General features: G+C 45.3%; 1 protein-coding gene across 2 annotated transcripts in view; it reads left to right on the top strand.

The window, feature by feature from the left end:
• TNKS1BP1 (tankyrase 1 binding protein 1) overlaps positions 1-21,384 on the top strand; it is a 77,352-nt gene that overhangs the window by 5,347 nt on the left and 50,621 nt on the right. Inside the window, exons 2-3 of one of the 2 annotated variants that reach the window (XM_066586828.1) lie at positions 18,733-18,806; positions 19,952-20,370. In XM_066586828.1, the coding sequence (XP_066442925.1) occupies positions 18,753-18,806; positions 19,952-20,370 (473 nt within the window). In that variant the 5' untranslated portion in view covers positions 18,733-18,752. Of the gene's footprint in view, positions 1-18,732; positions 18,807-19,940; positions 20,371-21,384 lie in introns of both variants that reach the window. The other variant, XM_066586827.1, reaches the window with a different exon arrangement.

Genomic DNA, 21,384 nt, shown 5'->3' with positions numbered 1-21,384 from the left:
GCCATATGGTGTTCTAGTGTACGATTAACTAGACCTTATAGTGCCATGTGGGGTGCTGCCCAAATAATAGTTCTAGACTGTGCCAAATAATATTTCTACTCCGTTGATTAGAAGGGATTAAAGGGGCTTTCCAGGACTAAGGCCGGCTTCACATGATCGTATGTGCAGTTGTGCGCACCGCAACATAAGTGCTATGAGTGAGACTTTTTTGCACGCGTCATCATATTTTACTATATTTTTTCGCCAGGGCACGTTCATTTGCGCGAAACAAATAAACTCACTGATTGCAAGGGCCAATTAGTTGCAGATGTGTTCTTTTTCCAGCAGAATTACGCAGTCTTTCTCGCATCTCCTTGCGTATTGTTCGTGCATTTGCCCCCCCCCCCCCCATCCCCCATTGACTTCTATGGGGACCTTTGGTGTGCATATACACGGAAAAATAGAACATATTCTCTATATTTCTTTTCCACGACCGAAATGTACACGCAAAATACAGAATGCGAATGCATCTATTGACATCAAATACGCCCATGTGAAGCAAGCCTAAAACATGGATAATCTATCCTCAGATTAGGTCATCAATATCCAATCGGTGAGCGTCCGTGACTGTAGATCCCTGCCAATCAGGTGATTGGAGAGGCTGTGGAATCTGGGGGAGCTCCGTGGCCTCTTCTCAGGCCAGCGACATCATGTGGCTTAAGTGATGAAACTGTGATGCCATGAACTGTACAGTGCTGTGCCCAGTGTGCCATGAAGAGGGTGAGCGCCATAGCTAGTGGTGGGGATCTAGAGTGGCGGACCTTCACCGATCTGATATGGATGTACTATCCTAATGACAGATTATCAGTATCCAAGTCCCAGAATACCCCTTTAAAGTAGCCAATGTCTAGATGTATATAACAGCCAAAGCTCATAAAATATCAATATACAGAATCTGAGTGGAGAACAGCTACAAAAAGCGCCTCTTGCTCCGAAGGGACATAAAACGGACGACCTGTTGATTTCAGTGGGAACTGTTGTCAGGTTTCTCTACAGATTACAGCTGGTGGTCCCAAAAGCAGAACATTCTGTCCTCGGCTTCTTATTGGAGACCCCTTGAAATGGACAGCATATTTATAGTGTAACTTCTTGTTGGCCCCCATAATTTATGGCATAGGTCGTTCTCCCTGACACAATAGTACATAGCTCTGTATATCATGCTCAGCGGCAGCTGGGCTTCAGTTTCTGTGCCAGAAGCCCGTATACAGCATGCATGTGCCTGCATTTACTTTCCTGTTACTTTATCACTAGTCATTATGCAGGCCATTATATGAATTACTCCAATAAACCGGCTTATGCACCAATTTAATGTCCTGTTCGGCAGCAGGACGTCCAATACTCTACTCGCTCCGACAGTGGATTCCTGAGGACTTCGTGTGACACTTGCCCGGACGCCCCGCTGTTTCTACGCTTACTGGTGGACGGCCGGATGATGTGTTCTTACAGATGCAAGCTTCTTCCTTAATATTACCACTCATAAATGGTGCGCCCGCTGGGCGCTGCTTCACCAAGCTTTGTTTGAAAATGGCGTTGCACACTAATAACAGACTGGTAGATGAGAAAATCTAGGACACAAAACGCTCTCCTGTCTTCGTTGGCAGCCATTTTGTCTCATATTCCCCTAGCGACAACTACCCTAATCCTAACACTAACCCTAAACTGGGAGGCGTTATGTGGGTGTTCCTTGTCACTCTGGCCAGCCAACCCCTGTCTCCACCCCTAGTTCCGGTGGAGACAAGATGCACCTGTACCCACACTGATTACAGTAATATGTCTGCTGTCTGGATCTGTGAAGTACTTTTGGGAAAACTTGCATTTTATCAGTGGCAGCACAAACGTTGAGGACTACTTAGAAGTAGTCCTGCATATTCATGAGCTGCAGGCTAGTTTCACTCACCTTGCACTATGCACAGTAATAAGCAGACAGCTGTCAATCATTGGCTAGAGGACAAGGTGGGTGGAGCTAGCCTGTAGCTGGTGAATATTCAGGACTACTTCCAAGTAGTCCTCCATGTATGTGCTGCTACTGATAAAATGTAAGCTTCTCCAAAATTGCTGCACAGATCCCCGTAGCAGACAGATACCTATCAGTTTGACTGTCACTACCTTGTGTTGCCCTGAGAGAGGGGTGCACAAACATGATGACAGTATCTTTAAGGTAAGCAATAAATGTTTTCACCCGTTAACTGGCAGTAAGGAAAGGTATTTCTATCTTTAAAAGGCTGATACACAAAGTATTCCGCCTTCCTCTTCTGCTCTGTTCGATAATTAGAAATAATGTGGAAAATGGGTTATGAAAAAAGAAAAGAGTTTAGTTATGTTGTTTCTGTTTGTAAGGCTGCACGGAGACCAAGCATGGCCTCGTTCTGCTCTCCTAGATAAGCTCTGTCCCTGCATGCATGCCTACCAAATATGGAAAGAACAACCGTTTCTCCCCCAGATTTATTATACAGGACTGTTAGTTTTGTGGCCGACGGGATGATAAGCTTGCTTTCTTTTTTTTTTCAATTTTGTGTTTTATGTCCAAATTTTTTAAAGTGCCTTGGTCATGTGACACTATAAGGCCTGTGTCACACAAACATACTTTTCCCATGCGCAAAACGTGAGCATTTGCATGCACATAAGAACCTGCACAAAAGAGCTAAGCTGTCTTCCCCTGCCCAATGGCATATACGCCAAACCTGTGCATCACATAATAGCATATATTGGCCGGCCGTGAAAACGCCGGCCGATATACGCTCGTGTGAATAAGCCCTAAGCATGTAGTGTCTTAAGCGCCATTTACGCAAGACGATTATTGTGCAAAATTAGTTCAAACGGAAGAATTTGCATAATAATCGTTGCTTTTAACCCTTTGCAATCCAATTTTGGATTCAGGGTTTCCTAAGGGGTTTTCTCTTTCTGCCATTATACAATGGCACCATCTGCTGGCTAGAGCCAGTACTGTGGTATGGGACATGCTGGAGAGGCCCCCGACAACAGAGCGGCCAGTAATCTACAATAAGGATACCCTGCTGGACGTCTTCCAACATCGGAGCTGTACAGCCTACAATCAGAATGTCTTCAGACGTCAGACAGTGGATTGGAAAGGGTTAAATGCACAGCCTTTGTTTACTATTCATTTACAGTTCGCTGTTCGCTCACTTTCAAACAGCATGAAAATCATTGCTGCATCGCTGACTTCTCACTCGTGTATACATAGAATGTGAAGCACTGAGCAAGAAGCCAGCAGTAATCTGCCTGTGCAAACGCTCTGCACGGGTGCTAACAACCTAGTGGTGACGTCAGAGCTCGTGCAGTCATTTAAACGACTGTCGTTCCATCTAAATAGGACTTTAGACTACTGATACATACTATTCAAAGCGTGCATCAGGTAGTCGGAGAAGCGGTTTGGCCATCTTTGTTTCTCCAGCCGTGGAGTGTCGCTTTAACTTGCAATCATCTGATCACTTATATAATTTACTGCGATACTTAGTATGGTAGAATATTGTACTTCTGACATGAGCCTATTAAGCTTGTCACATGGATATATCTGTCATAGGTTGTTAAGCAGTGAAAGAGTCAAAAACTTAACTAAGACTTGTAAAGTTGACCTACATTGTGAGCATTGAAAACCTCCAAGAGATACAAGTCTGAGCAAAAACACATGGGCACATGCGCTAATATGCTCACTATGGTGACTGAGTGCAGCAGGGAGAAAGGTGGTACTCATTGTGGCTCTGCTGCTCCTCTCAGAAGGGTAGGGACTAGAGATGAGCGAACGCGTTCGTCCGAGCTTGATATTCGTGCGAATATTAGGGTGTTCGGGATGTTCGTTATTCGTAACGAACACCATGCGGTGTTCTGGTAAATTAAACTTTCTTCCCTGAGACGTTAGCGCTTTTTTTTGGCCAATATAAAGACAGGGAAGGCATTACAACTTCCCCCTGCAACGTTTAAGCCCTATACCACCCCCCTGCTGTGAGTGGCTGGGGAGATAAGGTGTCACCCGAGTATTGAAATCTGCCCCTCCCGCTGCTCGCTATGGATGCATTCTATATGCGCTCAATGGGGCCAGCGGCAGCAGCGCTGACCCCATTGAGAACATATAGAAGACAAATCCTTCTTCTCTGGCACAGCTGTAACAGCTGTAGCAGAGAAGAACGATGTTTGCCCATTGAATTCAATGGAGCGGCAATACAGCCGACTCCACTGAATGCAATGGGCTGCCGGCGATCGCAGGATGAATGGTCGGAAAGGGGTTAAATATATAACCCCTTTCCTGCAATTCATCCAGAAATGTGTTACACTAAAAATATATACCGGCGTATAAGGCGACCGGGCGTATAAGACGACCCCCCAACTGTCACCTTATACGCCGGTAATACAGTGGAGCAAAGAATAAAAAGCATTACTTATGTTTTTAGATGATCTGCGGCGCTCCTGCAGGCTGTCACTCCCTCCTGGTCCACGGCAGACAAGCTTTCTCCACGAAAGACTTTAAATCCCTGCCTCCAGAAACACAGCCAATCACAGCCATTCAATGACATCATTGTCATTGGCTGTGATTGGCTGAAGGCACATGTGCTTCTGGAGGCAGGGATTTAAAGTCTTTCGTGGAGAAAGCTTGTCTGCCGTGGACCAGGAGGGAGCGACAGCCTGCAGGAGCGCCGCAGATCATCTAAAAACGTAAGTAATGCTTTTTATTCTTTGCTCCACTGTATTACTGGCGTATAAGGTGACAGTTGGGGGGTCGTCTTATACGCCCCGTCGCCTTATACGCCGGTATATATTTTTAGTGTAACACATTTCTGGATGAATTGCAGGAAAGGGGTTATATATTTAACCCCTTTCCGACCATTCATCCTGCGATCGCCGGCAGCCCATTGCATTCAGTGGAACATGCTGTATTGCCGCTCCATTGAATTCAATGGGCAAACATCGTTCTTCTCTGCTACAGCTGTGCCAGAGGAGGACGATCTTTATGCTGACAGTGGGGGGGGGGGCACTCTTGCCGCTATTGTGGCTTAATAGTGGGACCTGTGAACTTGAGATGCAGCCCACCATGTAGCCCCTCGCCTGCCCTATCCGTCACTGTGTCATTCCCATCACTTTCCTGAATTGCCCAGATTTTCACACATGAAAACCTTAGCGAGCATCGTCGAAATACAAAAATGCTCCGGTCGCCCATTGACTTCAATGGGGTTCGTTGTTCGAAACGAACCCTCGAGCATCACGGGAAGTTCGTTACGAATAACGAACACCCGAACATTTTGGTGTTCGCTCATCTCTAGTAGGGACCTGTTCCGAGGAAAGTAATAATTATAAAACATTGAAGAAATAAATATAATTGGGGGTAGACCACCTGTTTTCCCTGGAGCACATAGTGTGGTACCTCAGTGCTGTTGATGAGTTGGTGGAAAGGGACTCCAGGAGTCAGGTTAAAAAGTAAATCAAAGTGCATTTATTTTACATCAGGAGAGACGGATTTCACTTAGTTGGCTTGTTACAGTTCACATTAGATGAAGTTGACTCTAACACTTTACATTGGCAGGAATTGATTTCATCTGCAGTTATGCTCAGGGGATTGACGTTAGAAGCTGTCTGGGCTTTGCTTTCCAGCTTAACTCCCTGGCTGTGCCTATATCTGGCTGACTTGATTCTTGCTATCTCTTTCTGGGCCTACGTATGGCTGACTTCAGATTTCTTCCTCTGTTTCTTTCTGTCTCTCTTTCTTTTCTGTTCTTGCCCTCTCAGTACTCACACTTGCAGTTGTTCTCTGCTTCCCACTGCATTGCCTGTTACTGATGGACTCCTTGTTCCTCCCCGGTCTCTATCTCTGAACTAGACTTCCTCCGTTGCTGGGATCCAGGAATAGACTAATTTAGCTCTGCCTACTCCTCTTATACTGGCTCCCAAGCCCAATCTGAAGGGGGGACTATCACCCAATCCCAAACTGTCTCTATCTCTGATACCTGGCTAACCATTCCCAGACTGTTGCTAGGTGACCTGTTTCTCCTCTAAAGAGATGGAAAACATTACTAATGTATACATTTAAGTATGAAATTGTGAGTATAATACCAGCATAATACTTTATAATGAACAATCACACTATTAAACCTGATTGACCACTGTGATCATAGCAGAAGTGCTGCAGGTCCCAACTCTGGGGTACTACTTCACTGCTACGGAGTGTATTAGCGGATGAACCTGGGTTGGTTTTTGGGGGGACTATTCAAACTCCGCACATGAGTTTGAAAAAAAAGCATGACGATAGGTCCTGCCCCATCTTTCTGGCATAGGGGAAAACTACTTGCGAGAAAGTTAGGGCAAGTCCTATCTCTTCTTGTGCGTAGTAATAACATGTGCGGATCCGGATAGTGAAAACAAAACCATAATGGGACTAGAACACGCCAATCTGTTTAAGCCCTTCGACAGAATATGTGAATTTCACCCAACTTCAGGAATCCGCATCTGTTTGGCTGTGGAGCTTACATCAAATCCAAGTGTTAAAAATGGGCATCCATGTAAAGAATCAGTAGATAAACACGCAGATTTATGTGTCTGATTTACCTTTAAACGCATGCTGGATGTTTCCAAATGTTGTATCAATATGCAGTATGTAGCCTTGTAACCCAATATCACCATCAGTTCAAGAGGGATCAGTCATACTAATATAATCAACCTCTATGAGGATGGGGGTTCTAGAACGGATCTGCATCTGATACTGTTACAACCATGAGGTTGCTACATAATGAGAAAGGGAAAGTAATACTGGAGAAGATGTGTCTAGCTAAACTGGCACAATGATAGAAAGTAGGGTGGTTATTGATGGCGCATACACAGATTGGGTCACCGTTACTATTGGGGATTCTATATGGGTCAGTAGTGGGCCATATCCTGTTTAACCCCTTAAGGACCAAGCTGTTTTGTACCTTAAGGACCAGACACTTTTTAGGGATTTTACCCATGTGGCGGTTTTACTGCTTTATTTTTTTTTCCTTTAGCCACCAAAACTATTTTTGCTGCGTTTTTTTCCCGTGACATATAGGACTATTGTTTTTATATCTTTTTCACTGACTTTTTTTCTGTTTTTTAGTTTTATTGGAGGGAAAAAGCTAAAAAAAATCGTTTTATTAACATTCATAATTTTTTTTAAAATTATTTTTATATTTACACTAAAATAAAGTATGGGAATGGGTTCCTCTATTTATTTCGGATGTTTTGATATATAGTATGCATGGTTTTGGTTTACAGGGCGCATACGGCGACAGTTTTTGTTGGCGTCTGCTTTGTGTTATTCTCTTTCTTATGTATGTATTGTTGTTTTATTGTGTTATTTTGTTTTACTTATGTATATAATCGTGTTTTTTACTATCTATGTCCCCCATGACGTCATATAAGACCTCTGGGGGACATTCACTTTTTTTTTCCCCTTTATTTGACACTTTCCTACTGTAGCTGGGGCGTCCATAGGAGCCCTAATTACAGGGGAAAGCAACCTCTGTGGTGACATTAGTCACCTGCAGAGCTGCCAGGGTCTAGTCTGACCCTCCAGCTTTGCAGTAGCAGGGAATCCCGGGAGGTCACATGACCCCCGAGGCTCCCATACATCTTACTTTCACTTTCCCCATACAGCACTGTATATCGGCGAAGCAGAAGGCAGGAAGGGTTAAAAACCCCTCCTGCCTTCTGCTCCAGCTGATAACCCGTTCCTCTCACTGATTGCAGAGGCAGGGGACTTAGAGCACCGCCGTAATTTTACTATCGGCGGTGCTTTAAGCCCAGGACAAGTCGCCGTAAATTTACGGTGGCTGGTCCTAAACGGGTTGATAGAATTATTAATTAGCTTGTAGATGGAATTGTGTAAAGCAATGAGCTCAGCTAATATTACACTACAAAGGGATTTGGAAAGATGGAGGCTCGGCCAGATATGAGTATGGTTATACAAGCGGGAAAGGAAAACAAATGGAAAACACTGGGTAAAATTCACATAGAAAAAGACTTGGGGATGTTAGTCAACAGCAAACTGAACTTTAGCAACTAGCGTCAGGAGGCTGCTGCCAATGCAAATAAGATTATGAAATGCATCTAAAGGATTAGAGAATCACGTGATGGTAGTTCCACCACTTTGCAAATCACCAGTCAGACTGTGTAAGGTGTAATGTTTTGGGCATCAGTTGAACAAGAACGACATTGTAGGAATAGAGCTGATTCAGAGACCGTAGAAGAACGAAGGTTTCCATATCCTCATAGAGCAGTGAAGACAATGGAGCTCTCCAACAATGCAAATTGGCATGAATGTTTCATTGGAAGACATAACTTTCCTGAGGCTCCATTCACACGGGGCAGTTCGGTTGCAATAAAAACCGCACCAAAAAGTGCATGTGTGTTTTTACTATGCTTGTAGTAAAATATGGCAAAAAACGCACTTTTTGGTGCGGCTTTTATTGCAACTGAACTGCCCCGTGTGAATGAAGCCTGAAGGTTGGGTCGTTGATACTAGGACTCATTTTTATCTATGTTACCATGTTAGTACATAAGATATTTGATCGTGAATGGTTAAAAGGGTCATCAAGTGAGAAAAAAATATACCCGGTCCAGTCTGGGTCCAGCAGTGCTGACATCTGTGCTTCCAGCTCCGTTCAGAAACCATGCAACATTTCTCAAGGTCCCATTGCAGAAGGCTGGCTGACTGGCTCATTTCAATAACTCAACCAGCACCCTTTTGTATCTGTGCATCGGCTAGTGAAATGACTCTGTCAGTCAGCCCCCTGCAATGACGTCATCGACAATGAGAAGGGCAAGGAAGAATCCATACCACATGACTTTGTATCTGACCCGGGCCAGAAGTGGAAGTGCTGGCACTGCTGGACTCAGACTGTATTGAGTAGGTTTTTCTCACCCTAGACAACCCCTTTAAGTCAACAGGCATGGATTTCCATTGATAAGTCCCTCGATCAGTTTTTGGAGGTGCCGTAGAGCTCTTACACCATCCAGCTGAATTGGAGGACTGAACGGCTCTTACAGAAGCAGGGCATTTTATGAAGCAACTCTCCATTCAGCATCATCTCCTTGCTTACTTAAACATACAATATAGATGTTCTTGGACATACAAGCGGAAGGTGATCCTAAAGAGTGCGCCTCACTCTGGAGGACTCAATCTATTTGTGCTTTATACGGACCACCCATGGCTTTACCATCACTAATTCCTGCATGGAGATTGAACAGCTTCTGTAGGACTCCCTCAGAGATTACAGCTGATCATGACGTACCATACAGTCAGACCTTGCAATTGATATGGGGCCCTTGGAGAGAGGGGGTCCTAGCTTTGGTTGAAGAATCTCTATTGCTATTGGGTAGCGAGAACATATGCAGGACCTTCCTCGAAAGAGAAACTGAGTTGTTAGCAAACAAGAAGGTGGAGAATTTCCCAACGGTCATTTTAAAGGGTATAAGATGGAAATACTGTACACACCAAGCCCTCTTGTCCTGAGCAGAAAAATCTGACACCGTATTGGGGGCCCATTTAAGTTTTTGCTATGTGGTCTCATCATTTCTATGTACACTACTGGTCTCAGTAGCAAGATTTCCTTTGATCTACATATTGGGAACTCTTGTAACAAAATGGGAGTTTCATATGTGCCTTTAACCCTTTCCAATCCAGTGTCGGCCCTCGTCCGACATTAAGATTTCACTGCACAGCTCTGATGTCGGACGAGGGTTGACACATATTTCTAACTGCATGCGGGACAGCTCTCCGATGTTGGAGGCTGTTCTGCATATTATGCTACAGTATGTGACAGCACTCCATACTTATGCAGAACAGCCTCCTATATTGGAGCGCTGCCCTGCATACTGTCATATGCATGTGCAGAACAGCCTTCGGCATCACAGTGCTGTCCTGCATACTGTAGCATACATATGCAGAACAACTTCTGACATCAGAGCGCTGTCCTGCATACTGTCAAATACATGTGCAGAACAGCCTCCAACATCAGAGCGCTGTCCTGCATACAGAACAGCCTCCAACATCAGAGCGCTGTCCTGCATACTGTCATATACATGTGCAGAACAGCCTCCAACATCAGAGCGCTGTCCTGCATACTGTAACATACATGTGCAGAACAGCCTCCGACAATAGAATGCTGTCCTGCATAGTGTAACATACATATGCTTTCCCACCCAAAATCAATAGGAGCTGGGGAGTGTGAGAACAGCAGGGGAATTGCACTGGAAAGAGATAAGGGTGGTTCTAGAAAGGGGCAATTGTTGCTCTTGCCTCCATTCACTGCAAACAGGCAGCCATTTCAAGATGAACGACTGCTAGTTTAAACTGAGCAAGAAATTGCTCACTAGTCAACCCGTTTCAGTGAGCTGAAGAGCAACGACCAGCAACTACTGAGCAACTTCTCGCTGAGTACCCTGTTGGGCGCCATGTTTACACGGCTGCCAGTCACCAGGAATCACTCCTTTGAGGGTGACTATCGCCCCGTGTAAAAGTCTTCTAAGTCATTATTTCAGGTCTAGAGGATAAGAGGGAATACGTCTACATGGTCTATTACAGTGATGGCGAACCTTTTAGAGACGGAGTGCCCAAACTGCAACCCAAAACCCACTTATTTATCGCAAAGTGCCAACATGTCAGGGGGCGGAGCTTATCACGACGTATGATTTTACCCCCGTCGTTATAAAAAGCACACGGCCGCTTCAAAATAGACCGGGTGCAGATTGTGACTGCTTTTTAGATGCGGAAATACTGCGGAATTTTCCACGGTAATTCCTGCCATGTGTAAACATACCCCAGCGGTAATAGGAACACCCCACGGCGGCCCCGGCGGTAATAGGGACACCCCCGAGTGGTAATAGGGACACCCCACAGCGACCCCAGGGACACCCCATGGCGGCCCCAGTGGTAATAGGGACACCCCACAGTGACCCCGGCAGTAATAGGGACACCCCCCAGCGGTAATAGGGAGACCCCAAGGACACCCCACGGCGGCCCCGGCGGTGATAGGGACACCCCAAGGCGGCCCCGGCGGTAATAGGGACACCCCCCAGCGGTAATAGGGAGACCCCAGGGACACCCCACGGCGGCCCTGGCGGTGATAGGGACACCCCACGGTGGCCCCGGCGGTAATAGGGACACCCCACGGCGGCCTGCAGTAGTAATAGCGCCCCTTCCCCACCGAGACCCATATACGTACCATCCTCCTCTACTCGCCGCTGCTGCTAGCGCTGATCCCAGTTACACACTGTGACATCATTTGTGCTGCCGGACGCCTTCGGTACTGGCGTATCTTGTCACCACCCGAAGCTAGGGGTATGACAGGGTTTCCATGCAGGAATGCTTTTGTTACACCCCTAGCTTCTGATTGGCTACTTGCAAGCAGGTTCTCGCAGCAGCGTGTGCCAAGCTTTTTGCCTGGCCTCCAGGGTTACGCCAGTGCCCCCACACTCATGACACAGCGCTCCCAGCCACCCCCGCTGCTGACACTGTGCTCCCAGCGCATCACACTCATGATAGTGCGCTCCCAGGCCCACCTTACCCCTGTGGCCGCTGTCACTGTACTCCCCGCTGTCCCACTCAATGCCGGCTGTGTATGGCCATGTGCCCCCGCGGCCACTGTCCTTCCCGCTGTTAGCCTGCATGCCGCCGCTGTTGTTTCCCCCGCGCGCCGGCCCAAGAGGACACTGACAGCGGGGGACGAGTCCCGCTGGTGCACACTGACAGTGGCGCAGCAGGCATGGAATATGCCGGCCCGCCGCTGCAGTGAAGAAGGGAGCGCGCCGGCCCGCCAGGACTAACAGCGGGGGACCAGTCCCTGCCGCGGAGCAGGCAGGGAAGATGCTGGGCTGCTACTGCAGTGAAGAAGGGAGCGCGCCATGGACACTGACAAGGCAAAGAGGGAAGACCGTCAGGGAAAGGTGAGGGAGTACGCCGAGGACATATCTCACCTGCCAGGGCCATTGTTCCTTTCTGCCGGTATTCAGTAAGTGATGAGCGGCCGATGGTGACGCGTGCCAGCAGGGAGGGCTCTGCGTGCCGCCTCTGGCACGCGTGCCATAGGTTCGCCACCACTGGTCTATTACATTACCTAATATGCTGAAAACAAGCTTCAGGGTGGCCGAGTAAGTGAATCCAAGCGCGCATGCAGATACATATCATGCCATGAGAATATTGTGCCGTAATTATTGTTTGTTTGTGAAACCTTCCTTGTGCAATAGAATCCAACCCAAATGTTCATACAACCGGATCATCCAGTTGTTTTCTCACTGACAAAGCAAATGAAACTGTACTGACTTGCAGCACCCGAGGGATAACGTGGGATCGCAATTGTGACATGTACATTTTCCGTCAGCTTGACAGCACAGGTTTCCTTCTCTCCACTAAGTCATTTTGGATTGATTTGATGTGTTTAGCAATAGGCAATGGTTACAACATTGTAAGGGGAGTATATTTAAGACCGGTGGCACACAAACAGATTTGCATGGCGGAATTCGCGGTCGGCGTCGGCACCACGGAACCGCCACAAATACCATTCAAAACGAATTGCGATTTCCGCGAGCAGAAGAAAAATTACAGCATGTTCTATTTTCGTATGGACGGCTTCTATTGAAGCCAATGGATGCCGTCTGACCCGCGGCCCATATGCAATTGATATTGCGGATAGTTCGCAGGTACTTCCAACATCGCCTAGTGACAGTGCGGGAAAAACAGAGTTTGGAAAAAAATCTGTACTGTGAATGACCGATGGGGGCTCGCCATAGCCATCCACAATACAGATTTAAATAGGTACACATAGTCACCGACCAGGCACAGGGCCAGAATCCGCTGCGGGTTACCGCATACACAATTTGACCAGTTTGTCTGCCCCCGGCCTAGATGTCAGTCGGAGGGAAAATTGAGTTTGCAACTCACCTTTAGGGGGTCTCACACCAACAGATTTGAATTGCGGATTCCACAATCGCCGTCAGCGCAGACGATATGCAGGTATTGAAATACATGGACATTTGACGGTTAGCTCATACTTGTGGGTAGGAATTGTGGTTTTCGCAATCGGAAGTAAAATTGCAGCATGTTCTATTTTACCGTGGATTCTGCGAGTATGGGCTTCATTGATCTCTATGGATGCGTTGGATCCACAGTGCAAACGCAATTAACATCTCTCACCACAACAGCACAAGGGAATGTCGCTTGGATGATAAAAGGGTGTTTCTAGGGGGTTGGACTACTTTCTGACGGCATTCTCTGCTTGCGATCCTTCTTCCGTGCGGATGCATCATAAAATTTAGAGTTGGAAGGGACCTCCAGGGTCATCGGGTCCAATCCCCTGCTCAGTGCAGGATCACTAAATCATCCCAGACAGATATTTGTCCAGCCTTTGTTTAAATGCTTGCATTGAAGGAGAACTCACCACCTCCCGTGGCAACCTGTTCCACTCATTGATCACCCTCACTGTCTAATATCTAATCTGTGTCTCCTCCCTTTCAGTTTCATCCCATTGCTTCTAGTCTTTCCTTGTGCAGATGAGAATAGGGCTGATCCCTCTGCACTGTGACAGCCCTTCAGATATTTGTAGGCAGCTATTAAGTCTCCTCTCAGCCTTTTTTTCTGCAAGCTAAACATTCCCAGATCCTTTAACCGTTCCTCACAGGACATGATTTGCAGACCGCTCACCATCTTGGTAACTCTTCTCTGAACTTGCCCCAGTTTGTCTGTGTTTTTTAACGTGGGGTGCCCAGAACCGGACACAGTATTCCAGATGAGGTCTGACTAAGAAAAAGTAGAGGGGGATAATGACCTCACGTGATCTAGACTCTATGCTTCTCTTAATACAACACCGGAATTGTGTTTGCCTTTTTGGCCGCCTTTTTCACATGTGATGCTGCTTAGCCCAATTCCCTTCAATGATACGCTGTCCATACGTGTACATCCGTGCGGAAAACTGCACTCATACCCAACCATTCACAATTCGTTTCCGCTATCATTCACAGTTCTTCTACTGCAGATATCCGCACGTGGAATCCGACCCGCTCGTGTGAGCCTGGCCTTTCACTTTTATTGTACATTATGTTACACATGATCGGTCAACAGGAGGGTGCTATACTTTAGTTACTTGAAACAGTTAATAGTTCACAGTCCAAAGTCACAGGCCATATGACTGCAGGGGTTAATTTTATGCAAAGTCACCCTTTCTGTTAGTCCCAACAGGGACCTCCATGATTCAGAGAAATGTTATAAGGGACTGTCTTGATGTGCGGTCTTGGTATTCTGGGCATCATCCATCCCACAGTTTTGCTGGTGCATGGACTAAAACATGAACTCCTCTTAGTGGCCCTAACCCTGATGCTGAGTCTCTTCTCCTGAACCCTGGCTTTCTTTTACCTAGTAGTATAGCAAGGGAAGACTTCCTCTCATCTCACATGCATCTCATGAGCTTACCCATCATGGTCCCGATTTGTGGCCTGATTGCTACCTGGGCCATTTTCCAATCACCACAGTCACAGTGATCATTTACTTCCTCAGATGGGGGGTATTTTGTGGAAGCAAACTCCTTCTACTCCTAGATCTAGTCCTTGGTCAAGGACACAGAGACTTCTTGGCTCTTTGCTGTGCACTGGACCTTCTCTGCTGCAGCAACCACCCCAGCAGGACCTTTTCAGAGCTCGACCCTGCAGGGCCTCTTCAGAGCTCACCCCAGCAGGGCCTCTTCAGAGCTCACCCCAGCAGGGCCTGTTCAGAGATCACCCCAACAGGGCCTGTTCAGAGATCACCCCAACAGGGCCTGTTCAGAGATCACCCCAACAGGGCCTGTTCAGAGATCACCCCAACAGGGCCTGTTCAGAGATCACCCCAACAGGGCCTGTTCAGAGATCACCCCAACAGGGCCTGTTCAGAGATTACCCCAACAGGGCCTGTTCAGAGCTCACCCCAGCAGGGCCTGTTCAGAGCTCACCCCAGCAGGGCCTCTTCAGAGCTCACCCCAGCAGGGCCTCTTCAGAGCTCACCCCAGCAGGGCCTCTTCAGAGCTCACCCCAGCAGGGCCTCTTCAGAGCTCACCCCAGCAGGGCCTCTTCAGAGCTCACCCCAGCAGGGCCTCTTCAGAGCTCACCCCAGCAGGGCCTCTTCAGAGCTCACCCCAGCAGGGCCTCTTTAGAGCTCACCCCAGCAGGGCCTCTTTAGAGCTCACCCCAGCAGGGCCTCTTTAGAGCTCACCCCAGCAGGGCCTCTTCAGTGTTCACCCCAGCAGGAGGTGAGATCATTTCATTCAGCATACACCATGCTACTCTGCTCTAATGGTACTGCCTGGCACGTATATGGGACCTTTCTTTCCTTAACTGACATTCTCTCACTTGCATCACTGTACATGTCATCAAGAGGCATGGCTTACTAAAACTTTTATTGGAACAGCTAAAGTTAGGATGGCAGCGCTTAGACAAGGACTAGAGAAAAGGGTCTGTAAAAATTCACTTATGTCACCAAAAAAATTAAATAAAGTTTCAAAAATAGGTAGAAAAAACTTCAAAAAAAGAATAAGGAAAAATTACACAGATTATTTTTAATTAAAAAAAGCATTTTTTATTAAATAAAAGCCATAACATATATTTTATGACTTTAATATATTATGATGTCCTTTTTCATTCCCTTCAACCTTTACACAAAGTTAAAATATAATTTTTGTGGCCTACGTAACAACAAAAAAAGTTTATTAAATGCTAATTTTTGTGCACTGAAATCTCCTACATCACTAGAAAAATACATCATGAAGCACAACATCATAAATAGAAAAATATGCATTGTTGTGAATGCCAAAATATGAATCCTTAGGGGATTCATATCTATAAAAAGAAAAAGAAAAAACATGAGCTACATGTTTTTGATGAATTGATATGGCACGTGGCCATAAACATTGATTCAGCCCAAAGGGTCGATTACTTGCTAGGTACCTGTTAAACTTAAGATGTCAGCCATAAACTCCAATTTAATTGTATCCTCAGAGGCGAGATATTCATAAAAATGAATTAGCTCTAAGCAGAACAGATGAACATGCAATGTGGGCGCTGGATCACCTCTCCATCGTGTTTTAGGAGCCATGGGACTCTGTGTGTATGTGTACACCAACATCAGCGGCACATACACACTGCGGATGGCATGGGTCACAACAGGGGCGTACATAGAACTTATGGGACCCCATAGCAAAACTCATAATATATATATGTATGTGTGTGTGAATGGTGTTCATATATATATTTACAACCCCAATTCCAAAAAAAGTTGAAACGCTGTGTGAAATGTAAATACATGTAAAGAAGAATGAATACAATGATTTTAAAATCTCATCTAACCATATTTTATCCCCAATAGGACACATTTCAGTAGGGAATTAACTGATTTACAAATTGATGGCAGCTACACATCTCACAAAACGTGGCCCTGGGGTAAGCAAAAGACTAGAAAAGTAAGTGGCAGTAATGAAAAACAGATGGAAGGTCAATTTTCTACTAAGTTACATGACTGCCTATAATTAGAGCACGTGAGAGAGGCAGAGCTTCTCAGAAGCAAAGACGGTCAGAGGTTCACCAGTCTGGGAAAAACTGCATCTAAAAATTGTGGAACAGTTTCAGAAACATGTTTCTCAATCTAAAATTGTGAAGACTTTGAATATCCCACCAGCTACAGTATAAAATATTATCAAAAGGTTCAGATTCAGAGAATATGGAGAAATTCATGTGTACAAGGAACAAGGCTGAAGGTCAATATTGGATGCTCGAGATCTACGGGCCCTCAGGCATTATTGCATTGAACACAGGCATGATTCTGTAATGCAAATCACTCCATGGAATCAAAAATACTTCCAAAGATTATTGTCTGTGAACACAGTTAACCGTACAATACACAAATGCAAGCTAGAGCTGTAGCATGCAAAGAAGAAGCCATATATCAACATAATCCAGAAAAGCCGGCATCTTCTCTGGGCCAAAGCTCATTTAAAATGGACTGAGGACCAACGGAAAACTGTTCTGTGGTCAGATTAATCTAATTTCAAATTCTTTTTTGGAACCACGGATGCAGTGTCCTGCAGACTGAAGGAGAGAGGGACCGTCCAGCTTGTTATTACTGCACAGTTCTGCATCTCTAATGGTATGGGGTTGCATTAGTGCCTATGGCATGGGCAGCTTACACATTTTGAAAGGCATTATCAATACTAAGCAGTATAAAGACGTTTAGAACAACGTATGTTGCCATCTAGACGTCTCTTTCAGGGAAGGCCTTGCATATTTCAGCAAGGCAACTCTAAAGCACATAGTGCACCCATCACAACAGCATGGCTTCACAGAAGAAGAGTCTGGTTGGTGAACCGGCCGCCTGCAGTCCAGACCTTTCACCAATAGAAAACATTTGGCACATTATGAAATGAAAAATCCAGCAAAGTCGACCGAGGACTGTTGGACAGCTAGAATCCTACATCAGACAAGAATGGGACAACATTCCTCACCCAAAACTCTAGCAATTGTTCTCCTCACTTCCCAGATATTTACAAACTGTTGTAGGAAGAAGAAGTGATGCTACACAATGGTAGACATGGTCCTGGTCCATCTTTTGTGAGGTGTGTTGCTGCCATCAATTTCCAAAAGAGTTAATTTTTTTTAATGATATGTTTTATGTTCCATTGTAGAGAAAATACAAGATCTTCAAATCCTTGCATTCTTTCTTTCTTTAACCCTTTCCAATCCATTTATTTTTTCTCATTCATTCTCCCCAACTCCAAATAAATTGGAGCTGTGGAGAATGGATGAGAAAAAATACATTTTCCCTTCACCCTCCTGTTCTGACAGAGTTCAGTAATACTTCTGCATTCTCCCTTCTGCCTCCCGGCTCGGCGATCATGTGACTGCTGGGGGTCAGGTAACACCGGCGGTCACATGATCACCGGCCGGAATCTCTGTGCATTACATAGCGGTAATTTAGTGCTATGTAATGTGCAAAAGAGAAGGCAGAAAGGGTTAAAAACCCTTTCTGCCTCCTCCTCGGGGGCCTTGATGAGGACCAGTGCAGGAGTGTATCTGCACCTGATGTGTCTGATGATCGGGTGCAGATGCACCCCTGCACTGCAGTGTCGGGCCTGTCCCGACATCGGAGCTGTGGAGGAAAAAGATGATGTCGGGGCAGGCCCTACATTGGATTGGAAAGGGTTAAATTTATTTACATTTTACACACCATCACAACTTTTTTGTTATTGGGGTTGTACTTTAAAGTGTAATATTAGTATATTGTTGTTTCTATCACCTCTTTCCTTCCGGTGTAATGTATGTAGATTATAGAGTAATGGTATTTACACCATAGTGGCAGACCATGCAAATTTAAGGGGCCCTTGAAGAGTGGAGACGCAACTCTGGTTGCTGCCAACACCTCTGCTACTGGGTAGTCAGAACCTGTGCTGGACTCTCTGTTGCAAAGTAACTGCATTGTTAGCAAGCAAGAGGGGTAGGAAGTTGTCCCGGGTGTCATGGAAAGTCTGTGGAAGGGAAAGTAAATTTAAGACCCTTCTGTCTTGGGTGGTAAGACCCAGAGCATAATGGGTGTCCATGTTGAGCTTTGCTATGCGGCCCCTCTTTATGTTAGCCAGCTACAGGGAGATCAGTATAAGCACTTAGTTATTCGACTTTTATATCATTGTTTCAATGATATTGTGTTTTTTGTGTCACCAGGGACATTTTCCAGTATCATCATGTCAACTTCCAACTCGCAACAGATCCTGGATAAGACAGAGCCCTTGGGAGGTATGATATCCACACGAGGAATTGCTGAATAACTATGTTAATATTCCAGAACATAAAGAGGACGTGTTAAATAGAAAACGCCCAATAGTATCTGTGAAACATGTGTGCAAAAGGATAGCGAGAAGAGGGCCTGAACAGCTGCCTTTTAGGTTACATAACGTATTTGCATAGATCCAAACATTCAGTCATCAACAGCCTTGTATTTTATGTGACTATTGAAGGTGATGCTAAGCCAAAAACTGCAGATTTTGGCTGGAGACTTGTCCCATGTGTTCCTTCTGCAGACCTCAGTACTGCGCAGTAAAGGGAATCCTGAACAATAAGTGAAGTAGTTCCCCCCCCCCCCTTCAACTTTTTAGACAATGTTTCTCATAATTTCCAATGCTGTATAGAACACAAGTACAGCGACATATGCAGTATTTATTGGTACCCAAATACTGCCAAACAATAAAAAAGAATACCTCCATACAATACCCACATACCACAGTCACTCAGTGTGCAAATATTACTACTGTATAGTGTCCAAATAATAGGGAGTATCAAATAATAGTCCCTGGCTTGCCCCAAGAGAGGCACAGGATCTTATTTTCGGGGGATGTCTTATTTTACTTACCTAGCAGGCTCGGTGCAGGTCCCTCCCACCGCTCTCTCCGGAGCTCTGATGCACTGAGCCACGGCATTGATTGGCCAATTCATAAATCCCGCCTCCACAATGCGATGGCTGTGATTGGTTCTTCGACTGTTGCTCAGCCAATCAATGCAGCACTCGATGTACCAATCAGAGCCATCGCATTGGTTCATTGGCTGAGCAGTGCTCAAGAACCAATCAGAGACATTATTTTCTGGAGTTGGGAGCTATGAATCCTTTCACCAGGAAGTGATCTTCTGTGGGTGAAGAAGGACTGAAGGATGCACGGTGGAGCTCCGGACAGCAGCAAGAGGACCTGGACTGAGCCTGCTAGGTAAGTATTCCTTTTTTATGTGATGCAGCTAGGGCTTATTTTCAGGGTAAGGCTTATATTTCAAGCCTAACTAAAATCAGGATAGGGCTTATCTTCAAGGTAGGACTTATTTTGGGGGAAACAGGGTAGTTAGATAGTGCTTAAGTATTGATATATATATTTTTTCCCACTTAGGTGTAAAACATGTAAAACCTCCCATAAAACCCAAACCATTGGTGCCTCCACGCCCCAAGGAAATACCTCGTTCTGAAAATAAGAGTCCTTTGCTTTCACCAACATGTGGCCCATTGTCTCCAACTTCGGACATACCATCTGCCCTCAAAATCAGCCAGCTCACAGGACCACAACCTTACGGGACCAGGCGGGCTTCTTTAAAAAGATGGTCATCCTCTGTTGGGGAAGAAGTAAATCAGGATAATAACCCATTGGTAGCAGTAGAGAACAAGAGTGCAGATCTGCCAGCCAAGAGTACAGCCCAACCACTATCTGCCCCTATAAGACCTCTGCAGACTGGAGCAGTATGGAAAGGAAAAAGTCCTTTTATGTTAACGACTCGAGGATGGGGAGAACAAAGATCGACTCAATCGAGAGATTGCAACCGAAGGTGAGATTTTCTTCACTACCTTGGTCAATTCAATTTTTTTTAACTTATCAACTTTTCATTCCCTCAGGATAAATACTGGTGGCATACACGGTCAATGTCCAACCGGCAAATGTTCAACTGCTGTGACCCCACTGACTGTTAGAACAAAGTGTCACTGGTGCTAGGAAAGCACAAATTGGCTCCTCAGTGGCTATACTACTTGTACCCCATTGATTTATTACAAAACTACCTTAACTCACGGGGTGCAAACGTCTAGCGTGAAAACTGAATTCAGCACTTTACATTTATGGCACTGTGTTCCTGTAGGCATCACTAGGAAGAGCAACTGGGATTACCAAGTGACACCCTATGGCACAATCTACAGTGATCATGTCATCAACACAATGGAAGGTGCTTCCTTTGTCTTTTCCTTAACCCCCTTAAGGACCAGGCTGTTTTGTAACTTAAGGACCAGACACTTTTTAGGGATTTTACCCATGTGGCGGTTTTACTGCTCTATTTTTTTTCCCTTAGCTACCAAAATTATTTTTGCTGGGTTTTTTTCCCATGACAAACAGGACTATTTTTTAATATCTTTTTCACTGACTTTTTTTTCCGTTTTTTTTAGTTTTATTGTGGGTAAGTACTAGTAGCTAAAAAAAATCATTTTTTTAACATTTATAATTTTTTTTAAAATTATTTTTATATTTACACTAAAATAAAGTATGGGAATGGGTTCCTCTATTTATTTCGGATGTTTTGATATTTAGTATGCATGGTTTTGGTTTACAGGGCGCATATGGCGACTGTTTTTGTTGGCGTCGGCTTTGTGTTATTCTCTTTCTTTTGTATTGTTGTTTTATTCTGTTTTGTTTTACTTTTGTTGTAATTGTGTTTTTTACTATCTATGTCCCCCATCACGTCATATAAGACCTCTGGGGGACATTCACATTTTTTTTTTCTTTATTTGACACTTTCCCACTGTAGCTGGGGCGTCCATATGAGCCCTAGTTACAGGGGAAAGCAACCCCTGTG

Source organism: Eleutherodactylus coqui, chromosome 13, assembly GCF_035609145.1.
Source record: "Eleutherodactylus coqui strain aEleCoq1 chromosome 13, aEleCoq1.hap1, whole genome shotgun sequence".
Taxonomy (NCBI): domain Eukaryota; kingdom Metazoa; phylum Chordata; class Amphibia; order Anura; family Eleutherodactylidae; genus Eleutherodactylus; species Eleutherodactylus coqui.
This window is presented reverse-complemented; position numbering and strand designations above follow the sequence as displayed.